Genomic DNA, 25,371 nt, shown 5'->3' with positions numbered 1-25,371 from the left:
AATAAATAAGAGTCTAGAAAAATAATACAAAAGATTAATGAAACCAAGAGCTGTTTCTTTGAAAGGAGAAACAAAATTGGCAAACCCTTAGCAAGACTCAAAGAAAAAAGAGAGAGGGCTCAAATAAATAAATAAAATGAGAAATGAAAGAGGAAAATAGTCACAGACTCCACAGAAATACAATAGATCATAAGAAAATACAATAAGCTATTATATGCCAACAAATTGGACAATCTGGAAGAATGGACACATTCCTAGAAACATACAATCTCTTAAGACTGAGTGAAGAAGAAACAGAAAATCTGAACTATCACCAATGAAATAAAATCAGTAATCAAAAACTTCCCAAAAAACAAAAGTCCTGGACCAGATGGCTTCATAGGCAAATTTTACCAAACGTTCAAAAAAAATTATCATCTATTCTTCTCAAACTATTCAAAAATATTCAAAACAATGAAGGTTCCCTAACTCCTTTATTGAGGCCACCATCACCTTGACTCCAAAACCAGATAGAAGACATTATAAAAATAGAAAACTATAGGCTGATATCTCTTATGAACACTGATGGTAAAATCCTTAATAAAATGTTAGCAAACCGAGCTTAGCATACACCATGATCAAATTGGATTTATTCCTGAGATGCAAGTTTGGTACAATATCCACAAATCAATTAATGTGACACGCCACATTAATGAAAAGATAAAAATCATATGATCATATCAATAGATGCAGAAAAAGCAATAGACAAAATCCAGCATCCATTTATGATAAAAACTCTCAGCAAAGTGGGAATAGAAGGAAGATACCTCAACATAATAAAAGCCATATATGACAAACATACAGCTAACATCATACTCAATGGGGAAGGCTAAAAGCATTTTCCTTAAGATCAGAAACAAGACAAAGGTACCTACTTTCACCACTCCTCTTCAACATTGTACTGGAAGTTTTTGCCACAGCAATAACATAAGAAATAAATAAAAGGCATCAGAATTGGAAAGGAAGAAGTAAAACTCTCATTATTTGCCAATGACATACATGATACTATATACAGAGAACCCTAAAGATTCCATCAAAAAACTTAGAACTGATTGATGAATTCAGTAAAGTAGCAGGTTTCAAAATAAATATTCAGAAGTCAGTGGCATTTTTATACATCATTGATGAATTTTCAGAAAGGGAAATTAAGAAAACAGTCCCATTTAAAATTGCATCGAAAACTATAAAATACCTGGGAATCAAATTAACCAAGAAGGTAAATGACCTGTTTTCATAAAATTATAAGTCATTGAAAAAAGAAATTGAAGAAGATACAAATAAATGGAAGCATATACTGGGTTCATGGGTAAGAAGAATCAAAATCGTTAAAATGGCCATACTACCCAAAGAAATCTATAGATTCAATGCAAAACCTATCAAAATACCAATTGCATTTTTCAGAGAGAAAGAACAGATAATCCTAAAATATATATGGAGCCATAAAAAAAAAAACAACGAATAGTCATGGCAATTTTGAGAAAGAAAAACAAAGTTAGAGGTATCACACTACCTTATATCAAACTATACTACAAGGCTACAGTAATCAAAACAGCATGGTACTGGCATAAAAACAGATACACTGATCAATGGAATAGAATAGAGAGCCCAGAAATAAATCCATGCCTATATGCTCAGTTAATATATGACAAAGGAGGTAAGAATATACAATGGGGTAAGGACAGTCTCTTCAATAATTGGTGTTGGGAAAATTGGACAGAAACATGCAAAAATAAGAAGGTGGACTACCTTCTTACAACACATACAAGAATAGACTCAAAATATATTAAAGACTTAAATGTGAGACCTGAAACCATAAAACTTCTAGAAGAAAATATAGGCAGTAAACTCTGACACTACTAACAGGAATTTCTTTTTCAGATATACGTCCTCAGTAAGGGAAACAAAAGAAAAAACAAACAAATGGGACTACATCAAACTAAAAAGTTTTTGTATAGCAAAGGAAACCGCCAAAAAAATGAAAGATAAACGAATGTTTGGGAGAAGATATTCGCTAATGATAAATCTGATAAGGGGTTAATATCCAAAATATATAAAGAACTTATACAACTCAACAACAAAAAAAACAAACAATCCAATTAAAAAATGGGCAGAAGACCTGAACAGATACTTCTTCAAAGAGGAAATACAAATGACTAACAGACATATAAAAAGATGCTCAAGGTCACTAACCATCAAAGTAATGCAGATTAAAACCACAATGAGATATCACTTTGCACCTGTCAGAATGGCTACCATCAATAAATCAAAAAACGACAAGTGTTGACAAGGATGCAGAGAAAAGGGAATGCAAATTGGTACAGCTGCTATGGAAAACAGTATGGAGGTTTCTCAAAAAATTAAAAATGGATATATCTTTTGACCCAGCAATTCCACCTCTGGGTATTTATCCAAAGAAAACCAAAACAATAATTCGTAAAGATCTATGCACCCCAATATTCATGGCAGCACAATTTACAATAGCTAAGATATGGAAGCAACCTAAATGACCATCAACAGACAATTTGATTAAGAAATTATGGTTCATATATATAATGGAATATTACTCAGCCATTAAAAAAAATGAAATCCTACCATTTGCAATGACATGGATGGACCTACAGGTTATTAAGCTGAGTGAAATAAGTCAGACAGAGAAAGATAAATACCATATGATTTCATGTATATGTAGAATCCAAGAAACAAAAAGAACTAATCAAAAACAGACTCACAAAAATAGTGGACAATTTGGTGATGGACAGAGGGGATGGGGGCTGGGAAAATGGGGTGAAGGGTACAGAACTACAAATTAGTAGTTGATAGTTGGTCATGGGGATGGGGAGCACGCAAGAGAGCATGCAGTTAGCATTAATATGATGGCTAGGTAGAGAGCCATGGTAGGGAGGGAGCAATTGGGGGGGATCATTTTATGAATTATATAGATGTCTAACCAATGTACTGTATACTTGAAACTAATTTAAATAAATAAATTTTTTTAAAAACCATACTCTTACTATATGATCCAGCTATCACACTCCTTGGCATTTACCCAAGAATTGAAAACTTCTGCCTACACAAAAGCCTTTACACAAATGTTTATAGCAGCTATTTTTTGATAACTGTCAAAACTTGGCAGCAACCAAATGTCCTTCAATAGGTGAATATATAAACAGACTGATGACACAGCCAGACAAAAATTATTATTCAATACCTTAAAAAAAAGAGGTACCATGAAATGAAATATCACGGAGTAAACTTAAACATATATTGCTAAGTGAAAAATCCAAACATACTATATGATTCCAACAACATGATATTCTGAAAATGGCAAAACTGTGGGTACAAACAAAAAATGAGTGGTTGCTAGGAATTCAAAGGACAAGAGGCATGAGTAGGTGGAGCACAAGGTAGTTTTAGGACATTAAAAATATTTTAATGATAATGTAGTGGTAGATACATATATTTGTCAAAACCCATTCTATGTCTTTCTGTGCTTCTAATGTACAACAACAAAGAATGAATCTTAATGTAAACTATGGACTTTTAGTAATAAAGTATCGATATTGGCTCATCAATTTTAACAAATGCACCACACTAATGCGAGATGTTAATAATGGAAGAAACTGTTGGGAAGGATAAAGGAAGCCTAATTTCTGCTTAATTTCTCTGTAAACATAAAACTCCTTAAGAAAAATAAAGTCTATTAATTTTTTAATGCACAATGGATTTCAATAGACATTTCTCCCAAGATATGCAAATGGCCAATAAATATATGAAAAGATGCTTAACATCGGTAGCCATTAGGGAAATACAAATCAAAACCAGAATGATAGCATTTCACAATTACTTGGACGGCTATAATCAAAAAGAGGGACAATAACAACAGATTGGATTTCATCATGCATTGCTTGTGGAAACATGAAATGGTTCAGGTGCTATAGAAAACCTTGGTACTGCATCAAAAAGTTAAACATAGCCTTACCATACCGACCCAACAATTCAATTCCTAGGTATATAAGAGAAAGAAAAATACACCACCGCAAAAACTTTGTACACAATGTTCACAGTAACATATTCAAAAAAAAGTAGGAATAATTCAAATATTTACCAACTGATGAATGTACAAAATGTGGTATGTCTGAATGAATATACAAAATGTAGTATGTCTATTCAATGAATTATTCATCCACAAAAATGGCATAACATATTTAAACCTTGAAAATATTATGCTGTGAAAAAATACAGATACGAAAAGCCACATGTTATATGATTCCATTTATATAAAATGTCCAGAATGGCAAATATATAGACAGAAAGTAGAAAATAGAAAGTAGTGGTTGCCAGGCTCTCCATTTGGGGGGTGACTGAAAACATTCTGGAATTAGGTAATGGTGATGGCTGTACAACCTTGTGATTATACTCGAAACCACTGAATGGTACATTTTAAAAGGGTCAATTTTATGATATATGAATTATACCTTAATTTTAAAAATACGTAAAAGGACCACTACATAGTTTTGCTTACTTTTTTCCCCTTCATTCATTATGTGATTAAATATGGTTGATGATGATTTTCAGGGTACACGGTCTATTTTATAGTTCACTGAGAAATGATTGCTGTATACAAATGGTATTAAATTGGTTTCAGGGGAAAAATGACTTAGCAAAAAATATACTGGAGCGTTAATTTATTCACCTCTGATTAGGGTATAAGCTCTAGAGAGTTGGTATTGTTTGGTTACACAATGACTGATTAGGGAAATGGTACCCATTTTATGAATGGGCCCTGAATAAATGGGAAGTCCTCTGAGGTGGCAGTGGATCATACTGTAACTTAAGCAAAAAGAGTGAAGTTAAATATTTGGGTAAACGTTTAAGTGAGAGTCAACTTATTTGTTTAAGAGCTTATTAGTACTTTCTTGACAGATAACTAAAAAAACTCTCCAAGTTAAAAACCAGAACTTAGTCCTAAAAACAGATGAAAAAACTGAGAGCCTACAGAAGTAAATAACAAAGGCCAGTAGACCTAAAAAAAATCTATCTAGCTATAATCTCAAAACTTTGCCTTCCTCATATGCTTGTTAAACAATAATCTTTAAGGCTAAAAGTTTTTCTGAAAGGGTTTACTGAGCCATATGCTAGCAAGAAAAAGCACCAGGTCCCAGAGAATGCAGTCTAAACCACCACCAGCACGGCTAAATCAAGACAAAAATGACCACTATCCTGGGGCTGAAGGAACTCTTTTATACAATAACTTTGGGAAAGAATTTACATTGGCTATAGATAAGCAGCAGAGAAAGTTCTGGGATAGGTGCACAGCTGGTAAGAAGTATCTGCTGCTTCTGGATTAGTTGTGGACAACAGTCCCGAAAGTTCATGGATAAACAAGATGTGGTGGCCTCTTGTACCAGCTAAGAGCTGAAAGAGCAGACTGGAAGTTGATTCAAAGTTTCAACACACATTCCGGAATATGAGCAGTCTTTTGTTGGTTTCAGCTCTGTTATCTAATTAACTTCCCTCTCTCCCTTTCTCTGGCCAGCTATATTTAGGACATCTCCGAATTTTTCCCTTGTCATGATGCAAAACCTGTCCCAGCTCCTCTCAGTACTGCCTCTCCTCCAATGACTGAACTGGGCATCAGCCTCCATGTTTGGGACATAATTTAACTATCAACTACCCATTCAGTCATCTTCACAGAGGCCAAGAACAACATGGAAATGGACATCTTTTCTTTTGAAAGAACAGTCACATGGTCAAAAACTAAAATCATATAGAAGGATGTAAAATGTAAAGCAAGTCTCCCAGACTCCCCAATTCCTTTCCAAGATGTGATCCTGGTTAAATTTCTTTAGTAATTATGACTTATTTCTAAAATGTTTATTATTAATGTGAAAGGAATATTACATAGAATATGTTTCTGATAAAGGTTAAGTATTCCAGATCCTGTCTAGTTTAATCAAAAAATTAGGCTACATTCAGGTCCCATAGAAACAGAAAATCTTCCTGAAATCCAATATGGAATTTCTTTCTCATTTTTTTTTAGATTTCTTTCCCCACCCCCCTCTTTAATTCCTCCTCTCCCCCCACTTCCACCCCTGACCTATGGATGTCGCTGTTTCCCCTTAAGAACTAGATCTCTGAAGGCAGGGCATTTCCTCCCACACGCTCACAGCGTGCACTGGAGGCCTAGTGCACGGAGGGCCTGGCAAACCCAGGGCGTGGCACCCCTGGTGCAGGGTCTGTGGCTCCACCTGTGGTGGGAACCCAGGACCTTCTGCATGTAAAGCAGATGTGCTAACCACTACACTATGGAGCCACCCCAACATGGAATTTAAATCCAAGTAGATTCGATTAAAAAAAAAAAAAATCACACATTTAAAACTAAGTCGTATTTCACTTTATTTCTTTCTATCCATGGCAAAACAAACTCTTCAAAGATTTATAAAAATATCACAAGTGAGCAGTAACCTGTAAACAATTTATTATTAAACAGATTAAGTCAGAAATCTATCAAGCAAAGTATCTAACACAAGGTTAAGATGAAATAATAGCTCCAGGTAGAATTCCCAATACTCAAGAGATTAAAAAATAAATGGCCTGTTAATTTCAATGTTGCCAATAAGCAGATCTCCCTTGATCCTCAAAGACTGACATAATTATAATTGGGGGCGGGGGGGACAAGGTGGAGAGGATGAAAACCTGGGAATCATAAAGGAGGGGGAAGCAATCCAATTAACAGCAGCATTGAAAATGCTTTAGCATTTGTAACAAAAAAATTGTAATAAATTGTAAAAATTTGTAACTCATTATAACAAAATGAGTACCAATTTGGAAAATTAATGTCTATGAGCGTTTTCTTCCCCAAACAGGAGCAGAGTGAATGTAAGAAATTAAGATTTTTAGTAATATTCCTAGGACCAAAGGCAACCACATATCTGGAGCTACTAAAGTCTCTAGTGCTTGAATATTAACAAGCTCTTCACATGATAATTATCACAATATTTTAAATTAAAAAAAAAAAAACTGAAACAACTTTGTAACAGCCAACAAATTCATATTCTTGTTAATCAACTACTAGATCTTATACATTCTGTCTATGAAGAGAGGTACATAATCATTCCCTTTTTAAAGATGCAAATAATTTGCCCATTGTGCAAATGAAGTGCACCTGGTCTCAACAAGCAGCACCTGCCCAGGGTTCCTGTCCTAGGGCAAAAAACTGAGGGTAGTAAGAACCAGCACTATTTCTGTTGCCAGTTTGAAGTGCCTCTTTTCTACTGTAATGAGCTGTGCTCTAACATTTAAGACTAAATAATGAGCTAGTAAACAAAGCCCATGCCAGCAGAGGAAAGAGGCCTTTAGACCTAATGAAGGGTTGGCCAGACCTATTCTTTTCTTATTTCAGCTGTTCTCAAGGAAGATTCATCTAAGGTGAACCAAGTTCAGTGGCTCATTTTAACCAGATGCTGCTCTGGAAGTGTGTAGCCATCTAACCGGCATCCCGTGACTCAGTTTTCATCCTAACAACATTCTGTGCCTCTGCTTGAGAAGTTCCTTGGGAAGCAGAAGAAACTAATTAGAATACAGTCCATCAAAGTCAATGTAAGTATTTTACCAGGTGTGAATAGAGACTTTCCCACAACTGTGACAAAGGCCATAGAAGAAATTTTTTTACCACAGGATTCCACACTCTGCCCTCTTTTCTTTAGCTCTCTGCACTGACAACCTCAGCCTGTTTTCACCATGTTTCTTCTTCTGGAAGCAAAGTGGGTTTTTTTTTTCAGCTTATTTTTGAGAAAGGCTTATTTTTGTGACTTACCCAACTAACCATGAAATCTGATTTGTTGGGGTAGAGGCTAAAACCAAACAATTCTCCATGCCTGAAAAATGGTTGTTGGGCCTTTCAACTTTAAGAGATGTTTGAGCCAGCTGTGCTCTTCTATGCTGGGTCTTCTTCATCCATCGTCACATCACAGTTGGTATTCTTCTGCTGCTCAGCCTCTGGCCCTGCAGGCAGAATGCTTGTAACAGTGTGGAGGAGTGCTTCGATCTGCTCCTCTGTGAGCCGTTCTTCACTCTCTTCTACCATCTACAGAAGGAAAGAAACCCCTCCAAGGGTTACAAATGAGCATCATAAGCTAGGCCACCCCATGTTGTTCCCAGTCCCAGCCCCAACCTCTTGGCACAGAGTTCAGGACCTGGCTCCTGAGCACCTCAGGAACACCACTGGAGGAAGAAGCCAGCTCAAATTTCAGGGTAGCCCAGTGTAACTGCTCAGTGAAAAAAAGAGTTCCAGGTTACCATTTTTCTTTAAAGAAAAAGAAAGCCCTAATGGTTCTATATCCATATACACATGTGAATATGTTGTATGTGTAAAGAAAACTCACCTCTGGAGAGTCAAACAGTGCTTTATATACTTTTGTATTTCATAACAAGCACATCTCTAACTTATAAACTGAATCAACAATTTATCTAATGACTCCCCACTATATGCCAAATGGTTTATATATTTTTTCCTAATTCTCACTAGCCCCTACCACTCACAGCAGCTCTTTAGGGAGTTTATGTGCCTGGCGTTGCACCTGGTACTTCACATCCACTGTTTCTTTTAACCCTCACAACAATCCTGGCAAGGGGCATTAGTAGAATTCCAAGCCAGGCCTTCCTGACTCTAATCCCTACAATCTAACACATACCACTTGGTCTCAGTCACCTCCTGGCAATGCAGGACAGGAGTCTGATGAGTGAGAGCTGGGAAACAATCCCACACTGCCCATTAAAGGTCTACTTAAAGCCTGGTTTCTGACATTATTCTGGATATCTGAACACACATATGATACAATCATGAGTCAGTTTCCTTAGCCTCGCATCTAATTTTCAATATGTTAATGAATATAAACATAACATAGCCAACTACTTTTTAAAAGCAGTATGCAGGTACTGTTGAATTATACACCTGAAACTTACTGGATTTTGTTAACCAAAGTCACCCTAATAAAAATAAATTAAAAAATAAATAAATTTAATAAAAGCAGCTTGCAGTCTAGTTGTTTAACCACATTCACTTGGTGGCATTAGCCATCTATCACAAACAGCTTTCTTCACTAAAGGTGTCCAGGGTCCTATTCTATGGCATTTTCCACAGCAATCTCTGACATCTGGCAACTAAGACCAAAAGGAATTCTAGAAAGAAATCCCGGCAGACTTAAAAAGCTTACAAGCCTGAAATCAGTCTGATGGCCTGACTTTACAGATAATAGCACAGAAGCTAAAGAAGCCAAGTGACACATCCAAGATCATACTGCAAACTCTTGATAAAACACTGGTCTTTTCATCTCACTCCAAAAATGTTTCCACAACTGGAGAATAATCCTGGGTGTTCTCAGGTGAGAAAGATCCTGAGTGAACCAATGGAGCTACTACTTCCCAAGATTCAAAGTCTCAGTGAAGTGTAACCTCTACTGAACAAGAAACAATTCTCAAAAGCCCATTTTTAAAATCAGACATACAAAATAAGGATGTACAAAAGGCAGTAATCTAACAGATTGCTTCTAAAGATTGAGGGAGTTGGAAGAAGGGATATATCCAATTTGGTTTAATCCATTTGAGAGAAAAATGTCTCCAAATTTATGAATAATTGGCATATGCAGTTGATTAGGAACTGCTTCCTGCCTCAGGGAAGAGAGTGAGATCTGAATTATTGTTAGAACAGTGTCAATCTCCCACCAATATCTGTGCCACAGTTTATGTGGGGCTTTCCAGAATCACTGCCACCAGAGCTTCTCAAGAACATTACACATAAAGCCAGGAAAATTTATAGATAAGTTGAGGCTCAGAGTTTAAGGAAAACTTGATCTGGGTCACATGAGACAAGGTCTTTTGACTTAGAATCCCAGCTCCTTCTAGAATACCATGTCCTTCAGTAGGAAGTTTCTATCATTTGATCTCTCAGAGATGCTGTACAGCAGACTAGCATCCACTGTTTAAAAGAGTTGAATTATATGACCTCTGAGAGGCCTTCCTTTTTAGAAAACAAACAGAGAACTTCAACAGGCCACTTTCTTGCATCCCAATCATTGGGTTTGGCAGATGCAACACTAAGATTATGTGTGGCTAATCTTAGGTGTGTTCTTGGCAATAGGACTGATGAGCTTTCTATGTTGACAAATTCACCAAGAGCAGAAGCTCTGATTGGCACACAACCTTCAAGGATAATTATAGTCAGGAACTTTTCTTTTCAACCCATGACTTTCAGTTACAGGAAGAAAACCTAAGCCACATTAAGCAAAATAAAATATATACAAAAAGAAACTTTCAGAATCCAAAAACTTCTTAACCCATCTTAGATCACTACTAGGGTAAATAATAATTACTATATTATTCTTCACCTTTTCTTCAACCACGTAATAAACTGAGCCCAAATAAGGAAGTGTAAAACACCATTTCAACATTCTCACATACCAAAGGTTTCAAGTTGTTCAGAATATAAAGGTAAATGAAAATTTAAAATCCAAAGTATTTGCAGATGGGTCAACATAAATGATAAATTTTTAATCATATACAAAGATTACATTAATTCCCAGGGACTGTCAAACTGAGCTGGTATACTCCAATAACGGTTTTCTCATTCTAAGGTGTCAAGCCTAACTTCCAACTTTCTTCAAAACATCTCAAAATCTAATAGCCACTAACACTTTTAGCTATTTGACCCATGACAGTATACTTAACCTCTATAAATTTCGATTTTCTCTAATATAAAATGAAAATAATGCCTATAGTAAGGACTAAATAAAAACATACATTATAGTGTTTTGTAAGCCATAAAACTCTGTATAATACAAGACATTTTATAATCACTAAATCATAATACACATAGATGGTAGTGCTATTCAGGATAGTGGCCTGTGAGGTCATGGGGTTCACTGTTCTGTCTTCAGATCAGAGGGCTTACAAACTGTCTAAATGAAAATATAACAAGGGATGGCAGAAGTCACAGAAGCTGGGTGGCTTCCTCACTTCTTTACAGACAGCAGTCACCTATGCATCTGGGGATCACAACAAATTATGGCTGAAAAAGAAAAGCTTCAGCCTCAAAAACTGAATAATTACAATGTTAGATGCTGGGACTATTTCTGAACCCAGGGAGAATAAAAGGTTATAAGGTTAACATAGGGAAATTCTCATGTCCTTCACACTTTCCATTCTTTTTGAAAACCTAATTTCTGATCCTGCTTTGGTGAGAAGTACTGCTACAAGCCTTAGTAAAAGATTTGCTATCTTTAATAGCCAAATCCCAGGCTGGGAAAAAGCTGGCTATAAAATGATCCAATTACTGAGAAACAATATATAGAATTTTTACCACAAAAAAAGAGAACAGTCACATCTTTCTTCTCGCCATGCAAAAACGCATGGCTTGGAGGGACACAGCAAGACTTCTGAATCAGAGAGACCTGAATCAACCACTCATTAGCCAAGACTATGGTGAGGGCATTAAAGGTGACATATACAAAGCCCTTAGTGCCACATCTGGCATATAGTAGGCACTCTTAATAGTAGCTAATTTTAACAAGTAATGATACAGCTTTCCACAGCCTCTGGGAAGAGATCGAGCTGGTCCTCCTCATCTCTTTTCTCTGTCATTAAGCCATGAATAACATATGTTGCTCATTAAAGTTAGAAGAGACACGACATGTGATCTTTAACCCAGAGAAACAGGGATTAGTTTCTTGCTGTTTTGCTTTTTCTCTTTTCTAAGCTGAATCTCCAACACAGTCAAAAGCATCAGAATAACGAGGGTACAAAAAGGAATCTCTATATAGCCTAAAGGCCAGTTTCCCTAGAAAGGCAGCCTTTGTGAAAGGAACTTTTCTAATTTAATTTTGAGCGCATTTTGAAGAGCAGAAATATCATTTCAAAGACAGCATTTTAGTAAAAATTAAATACCCCATGACTCTGTAAAGAACGGGTTTTTCGTTTGTTTTTAAGTAACTCAAGATCATAGGTATTTCTGGCCATTATATTCCATACTTTTCTGAAGGAAATTTGACCAAGAGCTGAATACATCTAAAATTAACTTTGGAAACAATTTTATTCTCATTTTTATAATTCTCCAGCCAATGTTTTTTACTGGCAGTTAAATGGCCTGCCAAATATTTGTAGCTCAATGATGCTCTTTCCTCTGCACAAAAAAGGAAAACTGCTACAGTATGCCAATATAGCAACCACTCAGTTTGTATCACTGGACCTCATTTTCACATTCTCCTTATACCATCTCAGCTTTCTATTCCAGCAGCCTTCCACAATTCTGAAGCTTTAGGCTGTGACTGCAATTTAGACTTTCCAAGTGATGAGGTTTCACTGAAAGAAGATGATCGAATGTGTGGTTTTAGAAAGTGAACTATGATAGTGGTGTAGAAGACAGACTTGAGGGGGATGGCTTGGAGGCAGAAAGAATGGTGAGAGGATAACTACAAGAGCTGAGTTGAGAAAAAGTAATGAGGTATAGTAGGGAGAGAAGAAAAAATAAGAGGAGACAGAAGCAATAAGACCTGGGGACTAACTGAATATGAGATAAAAGGAAGATAGTAAGTTCCAAGTTTGGGAGACTGGGCCAGGAAGCAGAGACACAAAAAGAACATGTGTAGGAAAGTACACAGATGATTCATTAAGAAAAAAAGAAACTCAGGGTCAAAGGGTAGGAGTAGGTAAAGATGAATTCCACCAGACTCATGTTGAGTCTAATGTTTTTATGCAACATCTGGGTTGGCAATACCCTATAGGGAAGCAATGCCAGAATGATGTAGTACATGAGGGGGGACAAACTGCTACCAAGTCATAGGCCCAAACCCTGCAAAATGAATTAAATTACCTCCAGTCTTCCACTTTCCCTAAGTCAACTGGGATCAAACTGCTGAGGTTTCCCTTTCATTTATAAAACGGGGTGGTCCAACAGTCTTTTCAAGAAATGTCAGTTCCTGGATTGTCTGTTCTCAGACTTTATCATTCTTTCTACATCTCATACCCAAAAACCAACACCCCTGCCAAGTGCAGACCTCCTTCACTCACCAGCTGGATCTCAACAGCAGTCATAGGCCTGTGATTCAGCAGTTGAAGTTTTTCAGCTCTGTCAAAAGAAAAGTACAAAGCACTTAAAACTCTCATACTCCCAAGGATCTTGAGTCTTGACCAAGTTGTTTAGAGAACACTTTGTCAGGTAACAAATGGGGGAATTACTTGAAACGTGGCCCTCAGTTTCTTCAACTATAACATGCAAGAGCGAGAACAGGAATAGGAGTCCTATGTCAGTGACTCTTACTCAAGAGTACAAATTTGTATTAGAATCCTATAGGGTCTAGAAATTTGAATTATAAGAAATATAGTAAATCATAGAGATTCAGGTTTAACAAGTATTATCTGGAAAATGTAAAGAAGAAAATGTTTTAATTCAAGTTATAGAAAATAAAGATAACAAAATCAATTTGGTCTTTCCCTGCTTAGAAATGGCTGAGAATTTCTTTTTGTGATTAAATGTTACTCAGGGCTGACCTGTTATCATAGTAAACAAAAACGACTCTAAGGGGTCAGGAGTTAATATACTGTAGGATACGTACAGTCTTCTGCCCACAAAGAACTTACATCCAGTTGAGAAAAGAATTTTAAAAAAGCATATTTTACAAAAGTTTAAGTAACAGTTGAAGATAATAATTGCCATTTTATTCGTTCTCCCTAAAGTTCAGACACTAAAGCCTAGGACATTTTTAAGAATTAATTAAAACCTGAATATATAGGCACAATTATTAAGTGGCTGTGCATATAGGGGAAGGGGCACGCTCAGAAAAGACCCGAGAGGAACCTGAGTTTATACCTCAGTCAGATCCTTGGCACAAAGACAGCTTACAAACAATTAAAAAAAAAAAAACAATAAACAATAAACAAAACAATAACAAAAAACAGCAAGCCCTGAGGAAGGAGGAGAATCTGATTTTCAGAGTTACCACATTGTTAGACCAAATGTCCAGTTTTTAACAAAGAAATAGGAAAGTATGGCCCATTCAAAGGAAAAAAATAAATCAACAATGTCCCTAAAAAAAGATGTGATGGCAGATCTACTAGACAACGACTTTAAAACAATTGTCTTTAAGATGCTGAAAGAACTAAAGGAATATATGGAGAAAATCAAGAAAATATATGAGAAAATGAAACTATCAATAAAGAGATAGAAACAAAAAGAAAAGGAAATTCTGAAGTTAAAAATTTCAGTAACTGAAATGAAAACCTCAGTTGAGGGATTCAAAGGAAGATTTGAGCATGCTGAATGAATCAGCAAAATAAATCAGTAACTTAAAGGGCTATGGACATTACTAATCTGGAAAAAAAAATTGAGGAAAAGTGAACAGGGCCAAGGGAATCTGTGGAACATAATACAACAGACCAGATGTGTATTTTGGAAGTTCTGGGGGGAAAAAGACAGGGAAAAGAGGCAGAAAGAATATGTAAGAAATAATAGCTGAAAACTTACCAAGCTTGATGAAATACGCAAATATAAACATGCAAGAAGCTCAACAAATTCTGAGTAAGATGAACTCAAAGCAACACACACAGACACATTATGATTAAACTTTTGAAAGACAAAGAGAATTTAAAAGCAGCAAGAGAGAAATGACTTGTCATATACAAGGGATCCTCGTTAAGATTATCAGTAGTTTATCATCAGAAATTTTAAAGGCCAGAAGGCAGTGGGCCAATAGAGGTATACCCCCACCTCCTGAAAGTTCACGTTACGTACTTTGCTTTTACAAATGACCTACATTAGTATTGTTTTGCTAACCAACAAAGGATTTCTACTTGTACCAAAAATGCAGTATTAATGTAGGTTTCTCATAAATGTGAAGTGGCATAACATGAACTTTTACTTTTGGAAAGTGGGGACTATTCTTCACTTTATACCATTTGGCTTACAAAAAGTTTCATGGGAACACACTACTTTTGGATAATGGGGGGAACTTGTATATTCAAAGTGCTAAAAGAAAAAACTCTCAAGCAAGAACCATATCCAGCAAAACTGTCCTTCAAAAGTGAGGTAGAAATTAAGACATTTCCAGACAAACAAAAGCTGAAAGAGTTTGTTATCAGTAGACCTTCCCTAGAAGAAATGCTCGACAGAGTCCTAAAGTATGAAATGAAATGAAAGAATACTAGACAGTATCTCGAAGCTGTATGAAAAACTATTTTTATAAAGGTAAACACACAGGAAATCATAAAAGCTACTATTATTATAACAATGGTTTATAAACTATACTGTTTTCTACATAATTTAAGATAATTTAAAATAATTATTAGTTTATGTTTTGGGGCATACAATGTATAAAGATAGGATTTTGTCTTATCAACAAATGAAAGGGATGGGAATGAAGTTGTAAAGGAGTGGAATTTTTGTATGTTATTAAAGCTACACAAGTATATGTTCTAATTATGAGTGTTATAACTAGGAGGCTAAACCAGGAGCTGGGGGGAAGGGGAGAATGGAGAGCTATTGTTTAATGGGTATAGTGTTTTGCAAGATGAAAAGAGTTATGAAGTAGATTCCAGTCAAGATGGCATAGAAGGTAGACGCTGTGCTTGTTTCCTCTCACAACCACATTAAAATTACAACAAAACTACAGAACAACCATAACTGAGGGTCGCCTGAAGTCTAGTTGAACAGAAGTCCTACAATTGGGGCCATACATAAGAGGTCACCTTGATAATGATGGGGGGTGGGGGTGGAGATGCGAAACAGCTCAGTCCAACAACCATATGTGGTAGTCAAGAATCAAGAAAGATATCTTGGCTGCAAAGCCTCCACCACCACCCAAAGGAACGAGGGGTCCCGGCCACACACTGGGCTCCCCAGCCCAGAGTTCTGTGTTCTGTGTTGGGAAAAGAAGTCCCCGCAACCTCTGGCTTAAAGGGACCATGTGTAGAAGTAGTAACAAACTCACTTGCTCTGTGCTCCAATGCTAAGGCAGCAGCTTAAAATGCAGGGACACATAGTGAGGAACTGAACTGTCTGGCTTCAGGATGAGGGCTGGAGGGCAGAATCCATTGTTCCTTTGTTGAGCCTTCCACTCCCAGCATACCCATGCAGGCAGTCCCTATATCTGAGTCTTCGTCAACCTGATTAACATAGGTTGCTCCACCTCGGTGATTCCCTGAGATTCTGCCTCTCCTAACTTGTGGTCCAAGTTACTTCCAGTGGCTTTTCCATACAAATAGCCTGTCTTCGCTCAAGCTGTGGACTTGCCTGAAATCTTTCAAAGGTTCGCAAAATTCAAACAAGCAGCATCTGGCCTTGGCATGCCCCATACTTCTTGCTGAGCAGTCCCAAGCCTGGCACTTGCAGGTGCCAACCTTGGTTTATGGCTTAGCCTCTCAAGGCACTTCCAAGACCAGTGTAGGTGGCAGTCATCTGCAGATTGCTTGGTGTCTCATGCCAGGTGGCCCTGGGCAGGGTACAGGCTACAGCTGAACTTAGGCTGTGATTAGGTCCCTCTCAGCAAGCTCCAGCTTGTATGCCCAGTAGCTGGCTTCAATCTGAGCCAGAGTATCACCCAGGGTCACATCTAAGGATGACACACCCAAAGGGCAGACAGGGAAGGCACCAGAGCTCTGCTAAAGCAAATCTTGCTCTCTAGGGTCAGCCCATGCACAACAGCTACTCCACCTGTCATGGCCAGTCATCTCCACCAATCAGCCCTAGGGTCAATCCCTCTCATTGACGTGCAAACAGTAACCAAGGCTCAACTACAACAGGAGGGTACACACAACCCATACAAGGGACATACCTGGAGCACCCAGCTCAAGAGACCAAGGAAGACTGTGCCACTGGGACTCGCAGCACACCTACTATAAAAGGCTACTCTGAGACCAGGAAACATAGAAGCTTTACCCTAATACCCAGAAACGAACAAAAGTAGGCAGCCAAAATGGGAAAACAAAAAAGCATATCCCAAATAAAAGAACAGAACAAAGCTCCAGAAAAAGAATAAACAAAATGGATGGAGACAACCAACCTACCAGATACAGAGTTCAAAACAATGGTTTATAATGGTATTCAATGAACTCAGGGGAAGAGCAGATGAACTTAGTGAGAACCTTAACAAAGAGATAGAAAACATAAAACAGAAGATAAAAAAAAATTTAAAAAGAACTAGTCAGAAATGAAGAATACAATCACTGAAATAAAGACTACCTTAGGAAGTATCAACAGATTAGATGAAGTGGAGAATCAAATCAGCAATTTAGAAGATAAGGTAGCAGAAAACACCCAATCAGAGCAGCAACAAGAAAAAACATGAGGATAGTTTAAGGAGCCTATGAGATAACATCGAGTATACCAACATTTGCATTGTAGGGTTAGAAGAAGAGGGAGAGCAAGAAATTGAAAGCCTATTTGAAGAAATAATGACGAAAAACTTCCCTAACCTGGTGAAGGAAATAGACATACAAGCCCAGGAAGTGCAGAATCCCAAACAAGATGAACTCCAAAAGGCCCACACCAAAATACATCTTAATTAAAATGCCAAAGGTTAAAGACAAAGAGAGGCTCTTAAAAGCAGCAAGAAAAAAGCAGTTGATTATCTACAAGGGAGTTCCCATAAGACCATCAGCTGATTTTTCGACAGAAACTTTGCAAGCCAGAAGGGATTGGCACAAATATTCAAAGTTGATAAAAAGCAAGGACCTACAACCAATACTTTATCTAGCAAAATTGTCATTTAAAATCAAAGAACAGATAAAGAGCTCACCAGACAAGAAAAAGTTAAAGAAGTTCATTGCCAAGCCAAAACTATAGAAAATGTAGTATTTTCTTCTTCCTTTAAGAAGAAAATATGTACCAAAAAAAATTGAATAATAAAATGGGAATAACTGCATATAAACAATTACTTCAAATAAAAATGGATTAAATGTGCCAATCAAAACATAGGGTGGCTGAATGGATAAAAAAAACAAGACCCTTACATATGCCACCTACAAGAGACACACTTCAGATCAAAAGACACATATAGATGAAAGTAAAGTGATGGAAAAAGATACTTCACGAAAGTAAAAATGAAAAAAAAAAAAAGAAAGAAAGAAAAAAGAAATCTGGGGTAGCAATACTTGTACCAGACAAAAAAGACTTTGAATAAATAAAAAAGAGGTGGTACATATATACAATAGAATATTAATCAGTCATAAAAAATAAATAAATGAACGAATGAATAGATGAATGAAATCTTTACATCTGCAACAACATCCACAGACCTAGAGGGTATTGTGCTGAGTGGAGTAGGTCAGACAAAGAAAGAAAAATGCCATATGATTTCACTTAAATGTGGAATCTAAAGAACAAAATAAAAAAATATAACAGAAACAAACTCACAGATACAGAGACTATTTTGAGGGTTACTGGATGGGAAGGGAGTACGGGGTAGGGTGGGTGAAACAGGGGGAAGGGATTAAGAAGTACAAATTGGTAGTTACAAAACAGTCATAGAGATGTAAAGGATAACATAAGGAATATAGTCAGTAATATTGTAAATAACTATGTATAGTGTCAGATGGGTACTAGATTTATTGGGGTGATCATTTTGTAAGTTATATAAATGTCTAATCACAATGTTGTACACCTAAACTAATGTAATGTTGCATGCCAACTATAATTGAAAAATTAAAAATATTAAAAAGGAAGTTATAAAGATGGATGGTTGTGATGGTTGCACATTTTGAATGTATTTAGTACCACTGAACTGTACACTTATAAATGGTGATGATAGTCAATTTTGTTACATATACTTTACAACAAGAAAAAATTTTTTAAATAAAAAAAATAATCCACTTTCTCCATGCTATTTCTCAGACTATTGCTAAATGGGTATGGGTAGCATTGTAAAAGACAAAGGAAATAAAAAATTATATACCATGTAAATATTGTCAAGAGTACACACTAAAATAAGTTTAACTAATGAAATTTAAATAAAATAACACAACAAAGTAATTATGCCACCTAAAATTATCTCACACACCATGGCATTACCTGTACCATTAAGAAAACACTGGGTTTCATGATTTCTAAAGGTCCTTGGTTCAAACTCTCAGACTCTCACATCTCAATGAGAATCGAGCCAATGGACTCAATCAGGTAGAATGACTGCTCTGATCTGACAGATATTTCCAGGAATCTAGCTAACTAGATACTTTGTTCCAGGGTTTTAAAGACAAGGCCTGATGATGCAAGAACTAAAATGCTGCTGAAAGTGCTCTCAGCTTCCATAGTAGGGTGAAGAGTACAAAAGTGGCCATACAGGAGATATCAGATTTAAGGATGGCCTTTTCACTTTTCCTTCAGGAAAAGGTCAGTATGTCGAACTTTAGAATCTTTCAGCAAAGGACTTGTAAAGGCCACCTGAATTTTAGATATTGCTGTGAGATGAAGTCAGTCAAAAGGAGGTACTGTAAAATGGCACATCCAACATGCCAGCAACTGACTACATATAGCTATTAATACTTAAGTTTAATTAAGTAAAACTAAAAATGCAGTTCCTCTGTTGCACTAGCCATGTTTCAAATGATCCACACTTGCATGTGGTTAGAAGTTACCATATAGGATGGAGCAGAGACATATTCCCATCATTGCAAAAAGGGGATAAGAAAAAAAAGCAATTAAAAGTTGAATAAAAATATTTTTAAAAAATTATATAAAAAGGCAAAGAAACTAAAAAAAGGCAAAACAATTTGAAAAAGAAGAACAAAGTTGAAGAACTCTATTATTTGATCTCAACACTTACTATAATGCTACAGTGATCAAGACAGTGTAGTAATGGCAAAAGACACATAGATCAGTGTAACAGAATATGGAATGAAGAAATACATTAAACAGGTTTCTTACAAAACTACAAAGATAATTCAATGGAAAAAGGATGGTCTTCTCAACAAATGGTACTGAAACAGTATGATACCTAAACAGACACCAAAAATGAATCTCGGTGAATCCCATCTTACACCATACCCCCTCAAAATTAACTTAAAATGAATCACTTCTAGAAGAAAACATAAGAGAAAATCTTTATGACCGTGGGTATGGCAGAGTTTTTACATATAACAATAAAAGTGGCATACATAAGAGAAAATAGACAAGATAGATATGTCTTCATCAAAATTAAACCTTTCTGCTCAGAGAAAGACAGTGTTAAAAGAATGAAAAGACAATCAGATTGGAGAAAATATTTACAAATTACATACTGAAAAAAAGATACTAGAATATACAAAGAACTCTCAAAACTATAAAAAATTAAAATAAAATAAAGGGCAAAATATTTGTATGGACACCTTACCTAAGCTTGTAAGTGTATAATACGAACAAAATGTTCAACATTATTATTAATGAAATGCAAATTAAAACCACAATGAAATACTATGCCAAACAGCTAAATATAAAAAATATTAAAAATACCAAGTATTGGTAAGGATATGAAGTAAGTGGAACTCCTTATATTGCTAGGGCAAATGTAAAATGGTGCAGTCATTTCAGGAAAGAGTTCGGCAGTTTCTTATGAAGTTAAACTTTTTCTTACTATACGACTCAGCAATCTTGCTGCTGGTTATTTACCCAAGAGAATGAAACTTATGTTCACTCAAAAACCTTTATGAGATGTTTTTAGTAGCTTTATTCATAATTGCCAAAAATTAGAAACATCTCAAATATCTTTCAGCTGGTGAGTGAATAAACTGCAGTACATTCATACAATGGAACACTACTCAGCAACAAAAAGGAAGCGACTAAGGATACATACAATGACATAAATAAATGCATTATGCTAAGTGTAAAAAGCCATTCTCAAAAGGCTACATACTGTATGATTCCATTTACATGACTTTCTAGAAATGGCAAAACTATAGCAACTAAAACTACTAAAAACATCTCATAAAAGTTTTTGAGTAGCTCTATTCTTTTCCCCAGAAGAAAAAGCTCCTGCTCAATGCCCAGGCAAAGACACAAATAAATGGAAAGACACCCCATGTTCATGGACTGGAAGATCTAATATTGTTAAGGTGTCAATACTGTCCAGAGCAATATACAGATTCAGTGCAATCCCTATTAAAATCTCCCTCCATAGCGTTTTTTGCAAAAATAGAAAAATCCATCCTAAAATTCATGTAGAATCTCCAGGGATCATAAAGATCCAAGCAAAGAGTAAAGTTGAATATCTTACATTTCCTCATTTAAAAACTTAGTACAAAGCTACAATAATCAAAACGATGTAGTACTGGTATAAAGATAAGCATATAAACCAATGGGATAAAGAGCCCAGAAATAAACCCTTGCGTGTATGGTCAATGATTTCCACAAAGGTGTCAAGACCATTCAGTGTGTAAGGACAATCTTTTCAACAAATGGTGCTGGGAAAAATGGATATCCACATGCAAAAGAATGAAGGTAGATCCTTATCTTACACTACAAATATTAATTCAAAATAAATCTAACACCTAAATATGAGTTAAAAATATAAAACTCTCAGAAGAAAACATGAGAAATCTTTATAATATTGGATTAGACAATGATTTATTGGCTATGACACCAAAGGCACAGGAAACAAAGGAAAAATAGACAAACTGGACTCCAAAATTAGAAATATTTATGCATAAAAGGACACTAGCAACAGAGTTAAAAGGCAACCCACAGAATGGGAGAAAATATTTGCAAATTACATATCTGATAAGGGATTAAGGCCAGGGACATATAGAAGACTCCTAAAACTCAACAAGAAAAAAGAAACCACCCAAATCAAACATGGGCAAATGACTATGAATGAACATTTCTTCAAATAAGATTATGAGTGGCCACATAAAAAGATGCTTGACATATGAAAAGGTACTTGACATTACCAAGCATTAAGGAAATGCACATCAAAACCACAGGGAAATACCACTTCATACCCATTTAGATGGCTATTATCATTAAAAAACAAAACAAAACAAAACCAGAAGCGGGGTCATGTGTCAGAACAGCGGAGCCAGGAGGTAACCAAAACCACCTGAAATGTCAATATTGCATGCATCTGTCCATACCAAGTGGATCGTGAGGAAGGTGATTAGGAGAGCAATGCAAAAAACTGCTAAAGTGAGAGTAATCAGGCTTGCTCTGGATCCCTATTTATTAAAGTATTTTAATAAACAAAAAAACCTATTTTGCTCACAATGCTCTTCAGCAGTGTACAGTAAGAGATATTGTGCTTCTTAAACTTTACCTGTTCTACAAAGGAAGCATGTGAAACATGAGCTGGCTGAGATCTTTTTCAAAGTTGAAGAAGTCATAGATCCAGTGACTGGAAAACCCTGTGTAGGAGCTACCTACCTGGAGAGTCCAGTTAGTTTGGAAGCCATCCACCTAACCAAAAATCTGGAAGAACTCAATATTGCTTCAGAATAGTGAAGAAGGATTAGAAAAAGAAGCCAAAGGGAAAAATTTTAAAGCCTGCTTTATTAAAAAAGAAATTTTTCTAAGTTTCATCACAAACTGGCCAATCTCCTGATATTTATTAAATAGCTAAAAGTAAATGAATAGTTTGTTGTAATTTTCCATAAAGGTTTATGGTCATGTTTCAAATATTCTTTTCAGTGGACATTCTTTCCTGTCTTTTAAGTATGTCTAACAATGTGCTGCATTATTTTTAAGCTCATTGTTTTAGATGTTTTTTTTTTTTTCATTCAAAAGAATCTTAAATTTATCTCAGAACCTTTATTTTGGAAGAAGAAACCATTTTGATATCATAAACAAGTAAGATGCCATTAAATGAATATTTCTGATGGTGTATATTCAAAATATATTCAAAATTTAAATTTTTTCTTTGGTTTAACCAATTCCAAACAGAAATAATCTACACGATTGGGGTTAGACTATTTCAGATTAAAGTCTGTATTAATAAGAATGTTGACACGTAGAAAATAAACCTATGGTACAACCACTATGAAAAGCAGTATGACAGTTCCTCAAAAAATTAATAATAGAATTATTGTATGACCCAACAAATTTGACTTCTGGGTATATACTTAAAAGACCTGAATGCTAGATCTCAAAGAGATATTGTACACTCATGTTCACAGCAGCATCATTATTTACAGGCCAAAAGATGAAAGCAACCCAAGTATACATCAATGAATAAATAAACAAAATATAAAAACATAAAATGGAATACTGTGCAATATTCAAAAGAAAAGGATATCTGACACATGCTACAACATGGATGAAACTTGAAGATATTATGCTAAATGAAATAAACCAGTCACAAAAGGACAAATACTATATGAGTCCCTCATAGGAGGTGATTATAGTCAAATTCATGAGACAGAAAGCAGACTGGTGGTTGCCAAGGGTTAGAGGGTGGGGAGGGGAGTATGGGAAGTCACTGTTCAAATTACTCTGTTGGATGGATGGCAGTGATGGTTGTACAATGTGAATGTACCTAACGCCACTGAATTGCACACTTTAAAATGGTCAAAATACATACACATATATATTAAACAATATTTGGATATTTCTTAAAATACAAATACTGTATGATTCCATTTACATGAGGTACCTAGAGTAGCCCAGTTCACAGAAACAGGAAATAGAATGGTAGTTGTCAGGGGCTAGGCGAGGGGCAAAGGAGAGTTGTCTAATTGGTACAGAGTTTTAGTTTTGCAAGTATAAAAAGTTCTGGCTATTGGTTGTACAACAATGTAGATATATTTAAAACTAATAAACTGTATACTTAAAAAATATTAAAATGATCAATTTTATGTTCCATATATTTTATCACAATTAAAAGTAAAACAAACCACACACACGCACATGTATACACATTTGAAAGATGTTTGTCTTCGGGGTTCATTTGGAGAAGAGAGGCAAGGAGAGAGTGCACTTCCTTTACTGATAGGGTACCAACTGTGTGTCTGAAAAATAACACCAAATGGTTCTTCCAAAAGAAAATTATTGATTATCCTAAATGAAATGACAAAAGTTTTGGGGATTTGTCAACTTTAAAAGACTAGAGGTAGTTTTCTTCTCATGTAAACTTCTGATCTAATTTTTAATCATGTTCTTAATTCCTACAATCATACATTATACAAGAAAAATCACCAAGAAAAATAATTAGGCACTAGAACAGCAGAAAGAACATTATCAAGTCATTTTTGCCCTAAGTAAACACAAATTAATCAACTTTAAAAAAGGAGTTTAATTTGTGAACCCCATTTTTCAATCATTTTGTTCTGAATGCTGGGAGGGGGTGATGGGACAGGTCACAGAACTAGGACTCAAGAGGATTTTGAAATTAAAAAATCCCACTGGGTTCTGTTCCTGGCTCTAGAATGATCTCTATATCTAAGTTTCAGTTGTTTCATCTATGATAGTAGAATACTACCTTAAAAGAGCATACTGAGTGTTAATTAAAATTAAAAACTCAACTAAATATAAATACAAAGTTGCTAGGATGGCTTTTTAAAGTTATTTTCATTATGTATCACTCTTCGTACTTAAAATAATTTTTACTTACTTGGTCAACTTGTGGCTTTTCATTGCTGTGAGAAATTCTTTGATAATCTCAGGACTCTGGTGCCTGCATGGTGTTTTCGATATGTATTTTAATGTCTAAAAAAAGGATGAAGCAAGCATAAGACCAAGAACCCTGAATGAGGAAACTGGAAGGCAGTGGCTGTAATTCAGTATTCTAAAATTTTGTTTCAAAAATTTTCTATGAGACAAATGCCTTCAGGAGAGTCAATCTTCATAAAATAGGAATTCCTCAAAAACAAAACCAGTGGGGGGAAAAGTGACATAAATGATAAAGGCTCTGTTCATCTCTCTGGAGACCAAGTCAAGGTTGTGACAGAAAAAAGGAGCAAACAGCAAGAAAAAATCACCCACAATCTAGATGAATAAGCCATACAACTAACGAGAAATCTAAGAAATCATCCTGCAACAGCAGAAAGTAGGAGAGGGCAAGGACGACAGGCTGCCCGGTCCTGAGCAGCTGAATGGGACAGAGGCTGCAGCAGATACACAAGTGGACTTTCGTAGTGAAGAGAATCTGCTCATTCTAAACACCATGCCAGTTCGGCTACAGGGCGGGGCACCAGGGACTTACAAGGGGACACTGAGTTGTCAGAGTCAGGACCAAGGCGAGAGTTGCTCGGTACAGAAGTGTGGGTGGTATCTACTGTTCCCTGTTGAGCCCTCCTCGCTCCCAGTGCACAGACTCAGCACCACCATAGCGAAGACAACATCTAACTAGATAACATAGGCCGCTCGGCCCACAGGATTCCCTGAAACTC

The 25,371-nt window shown here is 36.0% G+C and overlaps 1 protein-coding gene and 1 pseudogene across 4 annotated transcripts in view; one reads left to right on the top strand and one right to left on the bottom strand.

The window, feature by feature from the left end:
• Positions 1-6,415: 6,415 nt before the first annotated feature.
• LOC107507440 (CGRP receptor component) overlaps positions 6,416-25,371 on the bottom strand; it is a 32,941-nt gene continuing 13,985 nt past the window's right edge. For 2 of the 4 annotated variants that reach the window (XM_016138534.2, XM_016138536.2), the window contains exons 4-6: positions 24,594-24,688; positions 13,102-13,159; positions 6,416-8,125 (exon numbers count right to left, since the gene is read on the bottom strand). In XM_016138534.2, coding sequence (XP_015994020.1) covers positions 7,976-8,125; positions 13,102-13,159; positions 24,594-24,688 — 303 coding nt within the window. In that variant the 3' untranslated portion in view covers positions 6,416-7,975. The remainder of the gene's footprint in view (positions 8,126-13,101; positions 13,160-24,593; positions 24,689-25,371) is intronic. The other 2 variants (XM_016138537.2, XM_016138538.2) reach the window with 1 other exon arrangement.
• LOC107507441 lies at positions 22,097-22,486 on the top strand (annotated as a pseudogene).

The sequence above is a fragment of the Rousettus aegyptiacus genome, unplaced genomic scaffold (genome assembly GCF_014176215.1).
Source record: "Rousettus aegyptiacus isolate mRouAeg1 unplaced genomic scaffold, mRouAeg1.p scaffold_m13_p_8, whole genome shotgun sequence".
NCBI lineage: Eukaryota > Metazoa > Chordata > Mammalia > Chiroptera > Pteropodidae > Rousettus > Rousettus aegyptiacus.
This window is presented reverse-complemented; position numbering and strand designations above follow the sequence as displayed.